Source organism: Peromyscus eremicus, chromosome 5 (assembly GCF_949786415.1).
Source record: "Peromyscus eremicus chromosome 5, PerEre_H2_v1, whole genome shotgun sequence".
Taxonomy (NCBI): domain Eukaryota; kingdom Metazoa; phylum Chordata; class Mammalia; order Rodentia; family Cricetidae; genus Peromyscus; species Peromyscus eremicus.
The window spans coordinates 127,198,348-127,218,028 of record NC_081420.1 but is presented as its reverse complement, the minus strand read 5'-3'; the positions used below and the strand labels follow the sequence as shown (position 1 = coordinate 127,218,028).

General features: G+C 39.9%; 1 protein-coding gene across 3 annotated transcripts in view; it reads right to left on the bottom strand.

The window, feature by feature from the left end:
• Positions 1-621: 621 nt before the first annotated feature.
• Positions 622-19,681, bottom strand: part of Phkb (phosphorylase kinase regulatory subunit beta) — a 206,236-nt gene continuing 187,176 nt past the window's right edge. For all 3 annotated transcript variants that reach the window (XM_059264496.1, XM_059264498.1, XM_059264497.1), the window contains 5 exons: positions 19,527-19,661; positions 13,925-14,054; positions 5,308-5,415; positions 3,162-3,302; positions 622-2,535 (listed from right to left, as the gene is read on the bottom strand). In XM_059264496.1, the coding sequence (XP_059120479.1) occupies positions 2,398-2,535; positions 3,162-3,302; positions 5,308-5,415; positions 13,925-14,054; positions 19,527-19,661 (652 nt within the window). In that variant the 3' untranslated portion in view covers positions 622-2,397. The remainder of the gene's footprint in view (positions 2,536-3,161; positions 3,303-5,307; positions 5,416-13,924; positions 14,055-19,526; positions 19,662-19,681) is intronic.

Sequence of the window (19,681 nt, the reverse complement as noted above, 5' to 3'; positions counted from 1 at the left end):
AACAATCTGGCTGGGTGCTACTATGCTGCTTCCAGCCTCTCCGCTGCTAGGGCTGTTTCCACACTGTGCCGCCTCTTAGACTTTTATGTGGCATCTATTTAATATTCGTGTTTACGAAGGGCTTAGCAGTGCACCCAAATATAGCCTTTAGGATTTGGGTGAAAAGTTGAATGTATTCAGATATTCAACAAATGTTTATTGGTACCCATAAAGCATTGCAAGCTTAACGAAGATGACATCAAGATGATCTCATATTTTGATTTTTAAAAGCTGAAATATCATTTTTAAGCCTTAAGTAAAATGGAAGGAAGTCTTGAGAACATCATGCTTCTAACAATGCTCTGGAAATGCAGTTGGATTTGATATGCAGTCAGGAGTTTCCAACAGACGTTGATTGTACAATAAACTTAACACAGAGAATCTGCCAGTGTGACAGAGCAGCTTTAAATCAGGTTTAGAGCTTGTCATGCCTGAATACACATGCTAATATTTCAGTCAGCCTCTAGTGCAGCTGTTAAAACATGTGGGCTCTGTAGATCAAATGGGACTTCTAAATTTCATGAGTTCTGAGTTCTGATTCTTAGGATTATTTTGCTTTTCTAATTAGAAAGCAGACATCACTTCTGATAGAGGAACATCAAGATTTATTGATCATCCAAAAATATCTTGCAGAACAATAAATTTTGCATTTCATAATTTAAAAAGTTGATACATAGTTGCCGATTTTGAACACTTTCAAGAGCAGAAGAAAATGTCAAAACTTTGCATATGTAACAGGAAGCTGACTGCTCATTCAGAAAACAGATTTGCAAGTGATGTCTATTTCAACTAAGACAGCAGTTTTCTTGCAACTTTGCTCAGCTAATCAAAAAATTTAATTCTTAAGGATACACGTGTTTACTTTCATCTGAATTTTTAATAAGTATTAAATATTTCAAGGGTTATTCTTCTCTGTCATTCTTTAATTTCTCCTCCCTACCCATCAGCCATCAGAACTTACTGTCTCCATGGGCTTCATGACTATGTTTTTCTGCCTTAAGTTTTATAAGTGACTTCCTCAGGACCATCTTCTCATAACTTCTCTTCACACACTGAATAGGTAGTCTATTTCTCTTCTTTGTCTACTTTGCAAGGCTGGGTTGTATCATTATTACCAGCTTTGCTGACGGACACACAGTGTCCCACACATGGTCTAGGAGCCAGTCATACCTTGATCTGGCTGGAGCTGTGTTGGGCTGCCTTTCTTCAGGTGTTCACACTTCAGTTGACTTGGAATCAGTTGACTTGTAACCTAGAAAAACCACTTGTCCCTTCTTAATCTTTCAGATTCTAACTTGGGCTACATATTTTATGTAACAAATCTGACTTCTTAGGTGAAACTCAGTAAGACTGGTCAGAAAAATGATGCTTGCTGGATGGGATCAGAGCCCAAGCAAGTGGGCCACATTGTGACATCAAGGAAGGAAATACATTGGTAAGATTTAAATATTTAATATACTTGCTTAGGTAAATTTGGCAGCAAATTCAATGTCCAAATCAATTAAATGAAAACATTCAGGATTACTAAGTTCAGTATTGTGAACTTGAACAAAGAATGTTTCCAGATACATTTGTTAGTTCAGAAACAGAATTTTTTGACTTTCAACTTTGCTTTTACAAGATTAATAGTCTTAAATTTAACTACTTAAATTTTTTTATATTATTATTTGTAATTATGTGTAGGTGTGTGTGCCTGCATGTGATATGTGCATGTGAGTGCAATTAACACACTTCTGTAATCCTATATTTAACAGATGCTCAGAAAATGTTTGATACATTATATCTTAGTCCAATCCTTACAATTAACATAATACCAAACCATAGCCATGTTTACAAGGTAAAAACTAAGAGTTTTGTACAGCATTATTAGTAATGCAGCCTCTGAAGTTAAGCATCAGGGGTTAACTTTGCTTTTCTGATCTGCATTGCACATCTTGCTCTTTTAGTACGACAGGGGCACAACCTTCACCATCCTCACAATACCCTGTAAGTCCCACTCATCACCAGTTGGCAAGTTTGTTTTAATAGAAGGTGAAAAATTCAGTCTAAAGAAGCAGAATTTTGATGAATTATTTGATCACAAAACATGCAGTAGTGAATTTTCAATTCACAAATTATTTCTGTGGTTTGGTGAAGATTATAGCAGCTGGCACAAATCATGGAAACTGGGGTTTCACTTGATTCCAATCACTGCTTACCATTCAACTGCCACTGGCATGCAAAGGTCGAATAATGGCAAACGGAACACAACATCTATCTCACTAACACATCAGTTCACCCATTACTGGCTGCCTGGATTAGCTTCACCACAAAAGGCACAGCTGGAAAGCTGTCACCTACGCTTCCACACCCTCCTCGCTAGCTAACCAGACACGAGTCCCCATTGCTTGGCTTGACTTCTCCTTCCAGCAGCAAGTTCATCACAACCTTCGTCAGATAGCTGCAGGTCCCCCGCGTCCCCAGTGGGGGCGTGTTGTAGAAGGAGGTCAGGTCATCCTACAAAGGAAGAGAGCAAACAAGTCCTTGGAACTGACAGGTGAAATCAGCAGCTGCCTAAGAGGGAAATAAATTTGCAGAAAGATTTCCTCATGGAAATTATGAGCTTCCCGAACTTCGCTTTCATTTTCCCAAGGCATCTTCTCAGCATATAAAACAAAAGCAGACACTTTTAGCAGCCTTCTCTTTGCCAGTAATTTTTATTTACTTAGGGAACCCTTTCACAGTTGAGCATACAATATTAAACAGAGAGCCAGAAGGGACTACATTAGACAGTACACAGCCCCAGTGATGCCCGTTCTACACTCCCATCTTCCTCTGAATTTATTTTACAGCCTTCTGAAATCAGTGGATCCTCCCTGGCAAAACATATTTTAATTGTCAGCCATATAAAAAAATTATCTCATCTTGGATTTCTTTTTCTTCTTTTGTCAGAACTTCATCGCTCGATCGACTAGTAATTAGCTAAAAAGTAATATTAATTCCTCAAGTAAGTTTGACTGCCTCTCAAGCATTCTAATTTTGTAGTCTTTAAATCTGTTTGGGGCATGAAATGATAAGATCAGAGACCATTTCAACAGCTGAGACAATGAAACCCTCTACAGAACGCTGTCCTCTCCACTTACTTGTTTTTCTGTTTCTTTTAGCCGACTCTCATCTTTTTGGAACTCATGAAATGCTTCTTTGACCAGTCTGTCTAGATCCACTTTGTCTTGGAATTCTAGTTCAGGGTTTCTTTCCAGCACAATGGACACGACCATTAGTAACTAGAAGAGATAGATATGGAAAGCCACTGACATGAACCACGGGCAACACAGTCTGCACAGGGTTTCATCACTGGATCTGATGGGCAGTGCTCTGTATATTAAGAAGCACCTATGGATAGAATTCTAACTGAAAACTGGCAGCACGTGTTCTATTTAGAACATGCATGTTTATCACAGTATCCCTGTGGCCACAGGGAGATCTTTTTAGTCATTGCTAGTTTTTTTGAAGATGGCATTTTGGGGATGGAGCAAAAGCTCAGTTGGTCAAGAGCTTGCCTTCATCAACCTATTTGGCTGCACTATAATTTATCCCCAAAAGTAATAATGCACATTTTAAGAGTTTATTTTTGATTAAGTGTAAGTGTGTGTGTGTGTGTGTATGTGTGTGTGTGTGTGAATGTGAGTGCATGTGAGTGGAGTGCCCACAGAGGCCAGAAGAGAAGAGGGCACTGGATCCCCTGGAGCTGGAGTTATAGGCAATTATGAGCTACTTGAAGTGGATCCTGAAGGCCAAACTTGGGTCCTCTGGAAAAGCAGTAAGTGCTCTTAACCACTGAGCCATCTTTCCAAGCACCTATAATGCTCATTTTATTATTAGTTTTTAATTTTCAGGGTTTTTTTTGAGAGACGGTCTCTTTACACAGTTCCGGTTATCCTGGAACTCACTATGTAGACCAGGCTAGCCTGGAAGTCACAGAGATCCACCTGCCTCTGCCTCCCAAGTGCTAGGATTAAAGGTCTGAGCCACCACAACTGGCTTATAATGCCTAGTTTAGACAACAAAGGTCCATGTACAGACTGTAGCCATGTTTGTGATAATTGGTAAGGGCCTTCTGATGAACCTTATGCTTTGTACACTAACCAGGAAACAGAATTCCTAGTTCTAAATTTAGGAATCTTACTGGGTGTATCTTATCTAAATGCTGCAAGGCAGAACCTGAAGACACTACAGTAAAATCCAGGGGTCACAATGTGGCAGACCCATGGATGGGGCAGGCTTTAGACAGAGAATATGGACTTGTGCTGCAGTTTTAAGGGAAATTTCTTCAGCCAGAGGAAAGGTACCAAGGTCATCAGAGCTCCAAGAAGAAGCTCTAAGTCCACAATCTACCCTGGACACTGGACATGAAAAGCTAAGGACACTGCACAATGAGAGTACCCTTCCAACCCTGCCTTTCTGGACCCCCATCTCTGCATCACCCCTCCTACCTGCTCTCTGAATGACTAGACAATCCTATTCCATATCCCCAGCCTTCAGAGAGGAGACTGGATGTCACTCAGGTTTGACAGCAGCTCCAGAAGTAATGGACTAGGCAGGGACCAAATCTACTTTAATACTTACTGATTGCTTCTATGTCAATGAGACATATGACTTACTTACAAGAATGTAACATGATAGACGCTGTCAGAGAAAGAGGCAGTGGGAGAATTGGCCATATAATCAATTCTCCATTCCAGGAACTCATCGTACAGTGTTTTATGGCGACAGAGGGCAAGTGTGTGGATGTGTGTGCACAGATGCATGTACTTCAGCACTCTACACAATGTCTTCTCTTCATAGGCAGATGTTTGGAAAGATGGCCTTCAAAACACTAGCAGCAATGACCTCTTGCTCTCCATAATTCTCTGAATTGTTGCAACATTCTACAATAGTAGTGTATTATTCCTATATGTAGGAAAAACTAAAAACTAAATGGAAAGAAATGATCTCTCCCTCTGCTGTTACGGCACTGCTGATGCGCTGGCTGCAGGGGATGAGTGCAGCTGGGGGAGTGGTCAGTTTGGTTTTTCCACCTAAGGGAGTTTAAGGTACTTGAACCATAGGACACGGTACTTGATCCAGGTCAAGGATGTCTGTCTTCTTGATGACTCTTTTGGAGGAGCTGACAGGTGATGGACAGAGTTCTTGGTGTCAGAGGGAGAGGGTAGTTTTCCTATGTTAGTCTTCAGTGAGCAGACAGAAAGCAAGCCTTCAATGATCTACTTTTTTTTTTTAAATACAAACCTCTACAATGATCTGTCTGTACTTTGGCTGGTCAATGTTTCCCAACATGTCTTCAACAAGGAGAGAAAAATTCATCTCATACATAGTCATATCGGACAAGGTTGGTTGCTGAAAAAGAAAAAAAAAACTTCCACATTAACATGCTGAATGTTATCCTCTGAGTATCATTTAATAGAGGAATTTCATTTTCTAATCAATAGTCTTTCCAGTTTCTATAAAATCGGAGAGAGTATTTTCACCCCTGTGCCTAAATTTTATATATGTCAAACTACTGAAGCCAGCCAGCTGACTATTGTGATAAATTAAGCCTCCCACTTTTAGTAGTCATCTTCATTATGTTAATAATTTTAGGGGAAAGAACTGTATTAAAAATCCATTCCATAAATAAAAGTAACAGCTAAAAACTGAGACTATGAATACAGCACATATTGCATTCAGAATTAACATGAGACATTATGGGTGTTGGACTTCAGGATGTAAGTCATTGCTATTGAATTTATATCATTTCTGTTGTTTTTTTCCAAGCTTCCAGCAGAAAAATGCTACAAATAAGCAAAAAATTGTGTGCAGAAATTGCAAGAAACAGAAAAAGGAGGCAAAACTAAAAGAAAATTTCCCTTTGCCTTTTGTTTGGAACAAATCAACCATCTTTTATTCATGGAGGACACCCAGTCCAACCCACATCAGAGCATGGAGAGCATGGTGGCCAACTGTGACTGTCCATCTGATTGGATTAAGAAGCACACAGAGCATCAATGAGGCACACTTTTGATTGAGTTAGGAAGACCCAGCCTAAATGCAGGCAGCATGAGCTAGAGTCTGACTAAAAGGGGAAAAGCCTATTATGCACTGGTATTCCCCACTTCCTGCTTCTCAGTCACCACCTTGAATCCAACTGTTCTCACTGTCACCCTTCCCCTGCCACGGCGGACTGCATTCCTCTGAACCATGAGCTACAATAGACCCATTCTCCCTTTGTTGCTTTGGGCCAGGTACTTGGTGATGAGCAAAGTAAATATAATAGAGAGAGCCCTTAAGAACAGAAAGGAGAGTCCTAATGTTGGACTTGTGAGCCAGAAAGCAGAGAAGGTCAATGGAATTATCCATGAGATGTAGGGAGGACAGGGCCCATTTGCTTTATCTCAGTGGTTTACAGGGAACTTAGCCACAGCTTAAAAAAAAAAAAAAAAAAAAAAAAAAAAAAGACATCCATTTGTTACCTAGATCAGGACTGAGGAAGTCCTTCTTCTTGACATAGGTGACAGAAAATTGTTCAGTCTGCTGTGATATGCCTCAGTCCTATATTCAGTACAACTACTGTATTCCACAGTCAGCAAACTCCAACATATTTTTACAAGTACTACACGACCTGGCAACCTGAAGCTTGGCTGCCTAGACAGGTGGCTACTTTGAGTGCTTAGATGTCTAACAATAGGCTTAGTGTGCTCATAGGAGGAAGGAAAGACTCTTTTTTATTTCATATTAACTTCTTAATATATTTTATTAGAAAGGCAGCCTCTCTCCTAGGCACTGATGATAGTTAATCATAGAGAAGAGACATCAAACTTGCCTTATTTTCCACTCTTCTGAAAGGACTGAGAGCAGAGAGGTAAAGAGTAAAGGCTTAGAAGCCAACCCATCAGCTGTCAGTTACTTACTGAGTGTGGGACCCTGGGGAAAATCATTCCACTGTTTTGGAATTCCTCATCCTGAATTGCATGGGAATAATAAAGTACCTTTCTTGAAGTAGGGGTAAGATGGACAGCTAGACTTTGCCTCTATGTGATCTGGTGAAGGGCAGTCACAGTCATAACAGCCCAGTAAAGAATTAATTTCATGGAAAAAATAGATGAATAAACAAGCACTACGAAAGAGCTGATCATGTCTAACTCAGTATTACCAACTAGAAAACACACCAATAAAATTACAAGAATTAGTAAACAACTGTAAATAATAACCTTCAATGTAAATAGTCTCAACTTGCCAATAAAGAGACACAAACTGGATAGATGATTGGTTTTAAAATGGATGATTGGACCTAATTATTTGTTGTCCCCAAGAAACACACCTCACTGGTAAAGATACTCACAAACTCAGAATCAATGAATGGAAGTCAATCTATTAGGTGAGCAGTGGCTGGAAATGGGCTGATATAACTATTATGATAGCTGATAAATTAGACTCAAATCAAAATTAGAGGAGATAAATAAGGTCATTACAGTAATATTAATATAGAGGACAATACACCACAAAACCGTAACAGTTGTAAATATATATGCACCAAATGCTGGGACTTCCAATTCCATAAACAAATACAAACAGACACAAAAGGTAACACAAGTCCTAATATAATAGCGGGCAACTTCAGCACTCAACTCTCATCTTTAGATAAGTAGTGCAAGGGGCTTCAGAGTTCATGATAGCTAGTTTTAGTTGTCAGTCTGACATAGTCCAGGACCACCTGGGAGTCTCAATGAAGGGCTTTCTAGATTAAGTCAGCCTATAGGCATGTCTGTGGGGGATGATCCTGACTAATGGGAAGACTTGTCCACTATGGGTAACACCATTCCCTGGACTATGGATCCTGGAATGTCTATGCAATGGAAAAGGGAACTGAATACCAGTGTGCACACACTGACTCACTGTGCTCTCTGCTCTTGACTATGGACAGAATATGATTATCTGCTTCAAGTTCCTGCTACTTGTCTGCCCACCAACGACGGCCACCATCTGGAACTGTGAGTCAAACACACTTCTCTCTATTAAGTTGCTTTTGTCAGGGAATTTTATCAGAGCAGCAGGAAACCAAACCAAGACAGAATTAAACCATAACAGAGATCAAATATAGACATGTCAGAACACTCCACCCAACAGAGACAGAATACATAGTTTTCTCAGCAGCTTCTGGAATTTTTAAAAGAATAGATCATATTCTAGGCCACAAATCAAGTCTTAGCAAATACAAAAGAATAAAAATAACTTCTCATGTCTTATTAGACCAAACTGCAATAAAACTAGAAATCAGCAGCGAGAAAAACTATAGAAACTGCATAAACATGTAGAGAATGAACAACATCTCAATAACCAGATGGTCATTGAAGAAATCAAGGAGAAAACTATAAATTTCTAGAATCAAATGAAAAAGTAAGTACAACTTACCAGAACCTTTGAGATATAGCTAAGGCAGTTCTAAAGAAGAAAGGTTATATGATAGCTTACATTAAAGGGGGAGGGGCTGGAGGGACGGCTCAGTGGTTAAGAACATATATTGTTCTTCCAGAGGAAATGAGTTCCACTTCCAGCACCATGTCAAGTGGCTCACAGGCAGCTCCAAGGGCAATCTGACACCTTTGGTCTCTCTGGGCACTTGCACTCATGTGCACATACTCACCACACAGGCCTTTAATCCAGATCTTTCAAGCTGGGAAAGACACATCTTTAATCCTCAGTCTGGAGGTACTTTAAATTTGTCTTCCATCTTTCCCTTATGGTACTATCTCTATAACTCCTAAAAGTGAGTTTCTTTCCTAATACTTCTATTTATTTCAATGTGTTAATTTATATAAGTAGGTATTTTAATTTATGTTTGTTGGGGCTAGGGTTAGTTCTAAGTGTCCAATGGTTATGGATTCTTCTGGGTGTAGACCAGATGCTTTTGTAAGGTAAGCTACGCTGTGATTATTCCAAGCACACTTTCCAGGATGCTTGTCTTTTTCCAACTTGTCTCCTTTCATAGGCTGGCTGATGAGTGATTATGAATCAGGGATCATATGTCTAATTTGAGGACGGTGATGGGCAATGTATGCATACTTCATTGCTCTATTCAATTAAGCTCTCTATTCTTAATTTACTACTAAATCCTCCTTAGTCCTTTAAATTTCATAAAGGATAATGTGAGTGTTTTAATTAAGAAAATGTAGCCTATTATTTCCCATCTCATAGGCTACACCTTGAGCTAACGTTTTTTATGATTGATCTTTTGCTTACTGTTATTCCTTTTTAGGGTTTGTTAAAGATGGAGGTATATAGGCTGGGGAAGACCCATGTCTTTAATGTAGGTCTTGAGCAGGAAGACATACCTCTAATCTGGCCTACACCTTCTGCTGGAAGCCTATAAGGACATGGAAGGAAGAAGCTTTTGTTCTTTGCCTGCTTGCTTTCACCTTGCTAGCAAATCTATTCCTTCACTGGTATTAGAGCCTACTTCTTCAGGAACCCAGCATATACTGAAGACCAGCTGAGACATGAAGCCTTGTAGACTGAACAACTACTGGATTTTTGAACTTTCTGTTCACAGTCAGTCATTGTTGGGTTAACTGTACTGCTGCCTGTAAGTCATTCTAATAAATCCCCATTATATACATACATACATACATACATACATACATACATACATACATATATATACACACATATTCTATAAGTTGTTACTCTAGAGAAACCTGACTAATACAATGTGAATAGTTAAAAATGCTAAAAATAATTTTAAAATAAATAAAAGATTTAAAATAAATAACCTAATGATGTACCACAAGGTCTTAGAAAAAAAGAACATTCTGAATCCCAAAGCAATAGATGGCAATAAGTAACACAGAGCAGGGCAGAAATTAATGGAGACTAAAAAAGCACTACATAGAAAAGCTCAGGTCTGTAACAATCAATGAGACTGAAGCAGTAAAGCCCCCAATAAAAAGTGCAGGAATGGATGGATTCACCATCAAATTCTCCCAAATCTTTCAATAAGACCTAATGCCAATGCTTCTCAAACCATTTCATATAATAGATTTTTCTTACTTTCAAATTCATTCTAGGAAGCTAGCACTGTCCTCATAACAATGCTAGATAAAGATACAGTGAAAATAAGAAAACTGCCATAACATTTGCAGCAAAATTGATAAAACTAGAAAAGGTTTTGTTAAGCTAGTCTCAGAAAGACAAATTCTGAATAAATTTCTCTCATATAGAGAACCTAGATTTAAAACTCGTGTGTGTGTGTGTGTGTGTGTGTGTGTGTGTGTGTGTGTGCCACAAAAATAAAAAGTGGATCATGAGAGGGGAGAAAGAGATCTTAAGAGATGGGGAAGTAGAGATGGTGATAGAATACATGTAATAAGAAAGCATAAGGTGGGAAGAAAGGGAACCAGCTTTGAGGGGGTAGGGAGTGTAGAGGGAAGCTTAGTTGAGGAGAGGAACTAAGAACAAAGTATGACAATACATGCATGAAGACAAAACTCATTACTTTGTATATTTACCTAAAGAATAATTAAAACAAAACAAAAAAGACACAGAAAATGAAACCATGACAGTTGCAGGAAAATGGATCAAATCAGAAATCATTATGTTAAGAGATGTAAGGCTGCCTTGGACAGACCTCATGACCAGGTGAACTATACTCTGTGTGTGTGTGTGTGTGTGTGTGTGTGTGTGTGTGTGTGTACACATTATGTACACACATACATAATGAGACTAGAAAGTGTATCGTGAGAGAGGAGAAAGAGTCTTAATCAAGTAGGGAAAGAGAAGGTGTAATAGATCACAAGTGACATAAAAGCAGAAGGGACTATCTGGGAGAAGGAAGGGAATTAGCCAGAGGGAGCAAGGAGCATGGAAGAGGGCAGTGGAGGAGGGAAATGAATGAGAACAAAGTTTATTGACACATAGATGTAGTGGTAGTTGTCTGTGCCATACCCTGAAGTCCGCCCCTAGTGAGGCAGGAGGTAGTGGCTAGGTACCTGCCCCCTTGGGCATGGCCTGGACTGGGACTCTTAAGACCTGGGATGCACGTAGGTATGTGCGCTCTCTCTCCTCTTTGATATCTTGTGGTCTTGGATGCTAGTGCTGTGGATCACGGCAGAACTCTCCTAAGAACCATGTAGGACCATGCCCCACCCCTTCAGGATTCTGTGACCAACTCCCTTTATTCTTGTTGTGAGTTAACCCCTGAATAAATTCCTTTGACCATCAAATAGACTCTGTGGAATTATCCCATTGCATATATATGAAAATCTAATAATGAAACTCATTATTCTGTATCCTAACTTAAAAAATTAATGAAGAAGGAAGGAAGGAAGGAAGGAAGAAAGGGAGGAAAGAAGGAAGGAAGGAAGGAAGGAAGGAAGGAAGGAAGGAAGGAAGGAAGGACAAAAGAAAAGAAGCCTCAGGGCTAAAAGCAGAGGTGCTGCCATGTTGTCAGGAGACAGGCTGACTAGAGCAGCAGCCACAAGGCATCTGAAGAAGGCTAGAGCACCCCACTTTTGAATTCAGTTTCTGAGTAAGAACTAGACCTGTGACATAATTCAAACTTTGAATGGCTAAGGGGGTTCAATGAAGGACCCACAGCAGGTCCTTAGACACCCACTCCTGAGGAGAAGAACACTACCAATTTCTTGTGAGCTGTTCCACACTCTTGTGTTTATTTATGCAAAATACATATGGGTATATCTCAGACTATTTTTTTTCATATAAAGAGCCTCAAAATTAATGTTGTTAAAGTTTCAATACTAGAAGCAGATATAGTACTCTATTTCTGCTTCTGTATAAGTGGAATGAATTAAATACCAGGACTAAATAAATGATATCACATCAAAGAAGCAGGCCATTTCTATAATCAAGAAAACCATCCATGCACAGAGGAGTGAGCGGTTCATCAACACCATCAATAAGTCACACCACGAGGAACCTGAAAGACTGTGCATCTCAGCCCAGTGCTATGCCTCAGCAGTGCTTCCCCAATCCACACATTGTAAGGCCACTCTGTATTGCGAGGCTGGAGCTACTTCTGCTTTTCAATGCATGTTTTATGTTTGTGAGGCCCCAACACTGGCCCACCACTTAGTGGTGAAGAAATAGCACTACTTGAAGTAAAGCTAACATAATGTGCAATTTAGCTTCGGTCAGTTCAGCACAAGTCAGGGTAATCTGGGAAGAAGGAACACTAACTGAGAAATTGCCTCTATCAGATTGGCCAGTAGGCATGTCTATAGGGGGCATTTTCCTTATTAATAATTGATGTGGGAGGGCTCAGCTCACTGTGGGCTGTGCCACCCCTAGTCTGGTGGTCTTGAGTTATGTAAGAAAACAGGCTAACCTGCACACCATCAACTGCAACACTCAGGAGAGCAGGCCCTGCACCTCACTTGGGAAACACAATAGAGACAATCCTGTTGGTGGAGGTGTGAGTGAACCAGCCCTGAAGTTGTGAGCATGGAAGAGCTGTCCCCATTACTCATCTGTCATGTGGTGGCATGGTCGGAGGAGAGATGCCCCCCCCCCACCAATCAATGTCTGAGGCAGGTGGGAGAGCTGGCCCTGGGGTCATAAGAGCAGGAAAGCTGGCCCTGAGAAAGTGGCCCCTACACTAAGCCTGGGCAACAACACAGTAGAGCTGGACCTGAAGGTGTAGGTGTGGGAGATCTGACCCTGAGCACATGAAAACAGGGGAACTGGCCCCAACCCTTGCTGATCACTGCAAAGGGTGAACTAGCCAAGGCAATTCAAGAGAATTCACCCTGTGGTAAGGAGTGGTGAGAAAAAGAAAGAGCTGAGGGGGCTGACCAACCCAGCAACTACCCAGGCCCAGAGCCAGGGTTATGGATTGGCCTACCCCAATATCCATCCCATCTGTGATCTGCTGGAGTACTTGAAGGGACCTGATGTACAGACCCAAAGCTGTAGGATCTCCACAACACAGGGCAACAGCAGAATAACCAAGAGGAGTTCCAGTGAGGGCCCAGCATCAATAGTGTAGAAACCAAAGGCTTCAAACCAGACCAATGACTCTTTGCAATGAACACTTGCAAGTAAAGATACATGGACAAAAGGGTATACTGTGTGACTCACTGTGTCACACTACAGCTTCCATAATGAGATTTCTTTTCTTTTTTTTTTCTTGTTTCTCTTAAATTGTATTTGGGGTGGGGCTGCAAGGGCAGTGGGTAGATACACAGGGACGAGAAATGAATGGGACTGAAATGCATGATGTGAAAGACACCAAGAATAAATAAAAAGCAAGTTAAAAAAAAAAGAAAAGAAAGCAGGCTGAGCAAGCTAGGGGGAGCAAGTGAGCAGCATTCCTATGTTTCTGTTCCAGTTCCTGTCTTGAGCTCCGGCCCTGACTTCCCTCCATGGTGGACTATAACCTGAAGATGAAATAAGTCCCCCCGCCCCCTCCACAAGTTGGTTTTGGTCATGCTGTTTATCACAGCAATAGAAAACAAACTAATATCCATGAGAAGCCCTAAATTTACAAGTAACTGAACAGAGAAAAGACAGCTTGCTCAATAAGAGGTTTCATCATGTGTCATCTATAAGGAGAAGGTTCTGGGAGCATCCAAAATACTCCAATACAAGGACATAGATACAGCTCAGCAATTACACATTTGGTGAAGCTTTTTCTGTATACACAGACACCGAAACTGGGAAATAAAAGAAACATGGACTGCATAAAAAACAATTCCAATGTGAATGATGACCTATTTTCTGGCATTTTATCCTGTCTTGAGTACCTCTACTTTGAACATTCTTAGAACACTGCAAAGAAGAAAAGTTGTTGTAGTGCAGAAAGGAGAGAATCCCTTTCCTCCTGTTAGCCCTTTCTCCTGAATTAAGTGCACTTTACCTGTGGCAAATGCTTCCCAGCTACGACTATACCATTGGGCGTGCGCTCCAGGATCTGCCACACTCGGTCATAGAACCCTGGGGGAGTTCTATTCAATGACCCATCGATCTGACGCCTGTCCAGCCAACATCTGTGGAACAAAGGAAAAGTCTCAGCATTGGAAATCAGGTTTGTTCTTGGAGAGAACGGGGTTACGTGTGCCAACAGAGTGAGCAAGAGCAAACGCTTCAGTGGTGCCTATCTGCCATGTTCAGGGGAGGAGTGAACAGAGGGAAATGTCACAATTCAAGGCATGAGCAGGCAGAATGATGCTCTCCAGCAAGCTATGAGTTGCTTACTACATCATCAGATGACTTTCCCATATCAGAAATGGACACAACCAATTTCACAGTTATTTTATACTGTTCTCACATTACTAAAATGCAAGCACCAGAAAAGCATGGAAACCATATAGCTTGATCCTATAGATCCTTTCCAGATGGGCTCAATAAATATTTGGTAAGAAATGAACAAGCAGCCGGGCGGTGGTGGCGCACGCCTTTAATCCCAGCATTTGGGAGGCAGAGCCAGGCGAATCTCTGTGAGTTCGAGGCCAGCCTGGGCTACCAAATGAGTTCCAGGAGAGGCGCAAAGCTACACAGAGAAACCCTGTCTCGAAAAACAAAACAAAAACAAAAACAAACAAACAAAAAGAAATGAACAAGCAAATGTTCAGAAAAGTACTACATATCTACATATCTATGTATATATGTGTACATACAAAATGAAATTATCTTATTTTAAATTTTATGAAAGCTGCCAATTTAAATAAGACTGAAGACTCAGTCCAAAAAACTAGACATAAAATCTTAAAACATCAACCAGATAGAGATTCTTACATATCAGAGTTATGACCAGAACCATAATACTAAACTTACATTCTAGATATTAACCTAATATACCATTCACAATTGTCAAAGGTACAGAACTTCCTTTATTTTTAAAGAACATACAATGACACAGTATAATTTTGCAAAAGCTGAGAATTGTGTGTGTGTGTGTGTGTGTTTGTGTGTGTGTGTGTGAATGTGTGTGTGTGTATTTCTGTCTGTCTGTGTCTATGTGCCTGTGTGTGTCTGTTTACACTTGGTACTTAAGAAAGATAGACTGAAATACACAATTATCACATGCAAGGTGTGTCAGGATCAACAAACTGACAATATTTCTAAGTACAAAAGTGGTTGTGCAGGACAGAGTGAACAGCTAAAGTACTTGGTGTTGTGGCAGAGGACCAGTGCAATTTGATCAATTCAGTGATTAAGAGGAATCTTTTCTGGATGGCCGAGGTCTCTATCAGTAGATCACACTACTGCTTTCAGTGTTTTGCTAAAAGGTAACAAGAAGGTCAAGGTGATGTTTTTCTTTGGTAACTGAATACCCTCTGCATTTGGTTTTTAACCATATTCCTTAAATATGACAACAACAACAAAAATATATTTCAGAGCTGTATAAAGTTATGGCTAATAGTATAAAAAGCAGTATTTGCTTAGAACATAAAAAGAATATGAGAATACTCGAAATGGAGCTGGGAAATTATTTTAGAAAGCATATAATAATAATAATAATAATAATAATAATAATAATAATAATAATCTGTATAGGTGTTTTGCCTGTATGTATGCTTGTATATTATGTGCAGGCCTGGTGCCTGTGGAAACCAGAAGAGGGCACTGAATTCCCTGGAACTGGAGTTACAGGTGGTTGTGAGCCACCATGTGGGTGCTGGGAAGTGAAGTCGGGGCATCTGTAAGAGCAGCCAGTGCTCTAAACTGCTGAATCGTTTCTCCAGCTCTACTTTAAAACTCTTATTTTATTTTGAAAAACTTTATACTTCCACAAGTCACAAACATAATGCAAATTTCTTATGCCACTTTAGTCAAGCTCTCTCCCACTCCTATCGTCTTACATAATCATAGCTTAATTATTGGCACCAAGAAATCAAAAGCCATGCAATAACATAAATTTATCTGTGAGCCTTATTGACATTCTGCCAAGTCAGGCTCCAATTCAGGATGGCATGTGTCATTAGTTTCTATGTCCTGGGGGCTCCTTGAATCTGTGGTAGTTCTTCACTTATGTATTTATTTTTTAAGCTTTTATACCTTAGTAATATCTGCTGTTCCATAGGATTTTCTTCTGTTTGGGTTCTATGGTGGTTTCTTATAAAATAATGCATTTTGGGCAAGAATATCCAGAAGAGATTGGGGTCAGTTTCAAAGCCTCATATGAGGGTACAGAAAAGTGAAGTCTTATCACCAGTGATGCTAATCTTTATTCTTTGATTAAGGGAGTCTGATTGTTGATAAAATTACTTGTTTTTCCTTTGCTATTGTATATTGAATAGAAATACTCAGATATTGTGCAAGTTTTTACTCCACATTACTTCTAACAATGGTTCTTGCCTGCAGCTACTGCTGTATTTTCTCAGTGATCATTTTCTGTTCTCATCAGTCTATCTATTCTTATAAATTAGATTCTGCCTTAAGGGAGAGTCCCTTCTCTCCCATTCACTGATCTCTATCAGCTTTATAATCTATTACTATTATTTGTGTTTTTCTTCTACACAAATGAGCAGGTACACATTTGGAAAAAAACAAAATCTCATCTCAGTTTGGGTCCCAGGAGCCTCTTCCAGTTTCTCAAGTGTCTACCTGCACATCTCTCAAATTTTGAGATTTTTTTTGCTTTCTGGCACAAAGATACTCCTGGCTCACCTTGCATTTTTTTCTGTCTCCCTCTGAAATCAACCATTTCTCCAAGAAGGGCTGATTCTTTTCCTTATGGCGTTTAGAATGCAGCTGTTTCAGGTCTGCTCATTACTGTGGTAGTTTCACTGCTCCTGGGGCATCCCAGTAGACAGAACTAGAAACACATGGATGTATACGCACAAACACAGATCCATGTTCATTTCTGTCTGGTATAAAATTATGACTTCACATTGGTTCATCAATCCAATCAACCTACTTTCCCCCCCTTTATAGGAATGGCCATTAACAGTGAAGAATCTCCTTTTCAGTCATTCAGATTGGTAGTGAATAAACATTGGTGAGAAGCATGTTTTAACTGGAGGCAGCACTTATGTGTGGTTTTGCTTATTTGGCCTTTCAGTGTCCAGTACAGTAAAGCTTTCAACACGGATTTTGGCTTTGCACTCTCCTCAGTGAGTGTAACAGTCCTCATTTGTGTGAGCTGGTCCATTTGGTGGTTTTCGCTCTACTCTGGGCTCCTCCACACATGGACTGACTTAATACAGTACTTAATTCTGGGTGCATGCAACACCCCTACCACTTAGGAGGAAGTGTTCCACGCAGAGATCAGCTGGGGGAAGGCTTACATGGTGCTCAACTGTTCCACTGTATCGGCTTCACCATGTCCCACCTGCTCTCACCATGTCCCACCTGCTCTCACCATGTCCCACCTGCTCTCACCATGTCCCACCTGCTCTCAACCTCCCTGATAGCACTAATCACCTCAGTTTCTGACTTATTCTTCCTGAACTTCTTCTACACAAAGGAACACATACATTTTTAAAAATAACAACTGACATTCCTTTACACTTTGCTGTTTCATTTTACAATATATCTTAGAATTCCGTTCTTCAAGGGTGCACAGCACTCTGTTGTATGGCATACCACATTTTGTCCCAAACATTTCTTGTGAATGGACATTTAGGTTATAGAAATATTAAATTTTCAATTATAAGCAATGATTTATTCAATGATCTTATGCACACACATTTTCATGTTGTTGGAAACATCTTCAAAGTAGATTACTAAAAAGACCAGGGTTGAAGGAAAGAGTTCTTAGATGTCAAATTCCACCAGGAAGGGCTGTAGCTCCAGTTACATAAGCAGTTCTTTCTCCCCACAGCCTTGGCAAATGCTCACTACATGTTCTAACTTAGGCCCTGAGACAGGTAAGAAGTCTCTTGGCATGCCCCAGACATAGCTCTAATTATATATTAATATGAGCATCTTTTAAAATAGTCAAAGGCCATTTTTAATAAAATGCACATATTGTTCCTGGTCCTCTCCATTTTCATCATGGTTGGGGTGGTTAACTGTCAGTTATGGAGAATTTTTAGATACTAACTCTTCAGAGCATGTTTGGGTCAAGGTTTTTGGTTTTCTTTTGACATTATCTTTGCCATGAAAATGTTATTTAAATTTTAATAAGCTTTACTAGTTGTTTCTTAACCTACCCTCAGGTTAAATCATACTTAAGGCCTTCCCCACTCCAGGATTAAAGAGAAATTCACCAATGTCGTCTTCTCTGACCTATGCTTTACATGCAAACCTGTTATTTACAACTGGTTGTGGTGAGTCACAACAAGTATCTGATTTTACTCTTTTTGTAAACAGCAATACAGTTGCAGAAAGTATTTATTTTAAAAGTCCATTCTTGATCCAGTGACTTGTGAAGCAAATTCATAATGTGTATTTATTGAAGGTTCATCTCTGGACCCTCTTTCCTCTCCAGTGGGCCTGTTTATGCACTAGTACCACATTGTTTTAGTCACAGAAGCTAATTGACATGCTTTAAAACTGTGGGAGAAAGCTGTTCTATGTCTGTCAGTTCTTCTCTCGTGTTAATTTTTCCATATGAAGCTCAGCAAACAGCTCTTGGGATGTCACTGGGATGCTGCTACACTCACAACTGACATTCTATAATGTTAACTGGTCTATAACATGGAAACTCACTTGTTTGTTCAAATACATTGTTATAGAAGCCAGCAAGGCATATATCTGTAATCATATATATACATATATGTATGTAATAAACAAATACACATACACACGTACACACACACAGACACATTTTAATAGACAACCTCTGCTGTAGATAGGCCAGTTAGAATCTTCTAGGCATATAACTTCGTCATCTTGAGGAAGCTAGACACAAGTACACTAAATAAGTACTTGCCTAAATAATTACACTACTGTTCATTCTAGACTTTTAAAAAACAACTTAAATTCAAGGCAATCCACAAATACTTGTTTTGTTCTTATTCTCTTCTAAGTTAAATATATGAAGGGTTTATCTCTGATGCTCATAGTCTATATAGGAAGACAAAATCAGATAGTACATCTACATAATGTTACCAGACCCAATCTCTTCTGCTGAAGTGTTAGGAGGAGATGCCACGTACTACAAAGCTCCAGAAAGGAAAATTAATCAAAGTTGTATAAAACGTTATATATTGCACAGAATAATCAAAAATGGGAAAGTGGTATAAACTATACCTGGAAAAAAATATAAAGTGCAAATCAACACAGAATCCTAAATCCAGACATTTCAGTACATCTGTGTCTATGCTGTCTGGCTGGGAAGGTGGCCTCATGTTCGGCTGAGCCTCCTCCTGGTCCAGCTGGCCTGGTACTCACTACAAAGCCAGACAATCCTTTTGTCTCACCACCGTAAGAGCTAGAGTTATCGGTGTATGCCACCACGCCTGACCTCCAAATTTTCCTTTTAATGTTGCACTAATTTCTCATCCATATCAGCTAAAAATGCAGATGTTTCTGTGTCTGAGTATCTCTGGGTGACAGAAGCCTCTACTCACCGTCCACTCTGCTGAGGCTGGAGGATGTCTAGCAGCAGCTGTTTAACTTCACTGGGTGAGAGCTGATACAAGTCCACAGCCGGCTTGTGGCCACCACGGATCTGCAGCTCATACTCCATGGCATGGATGATCCACCTGAACAAGAACAAAGGACT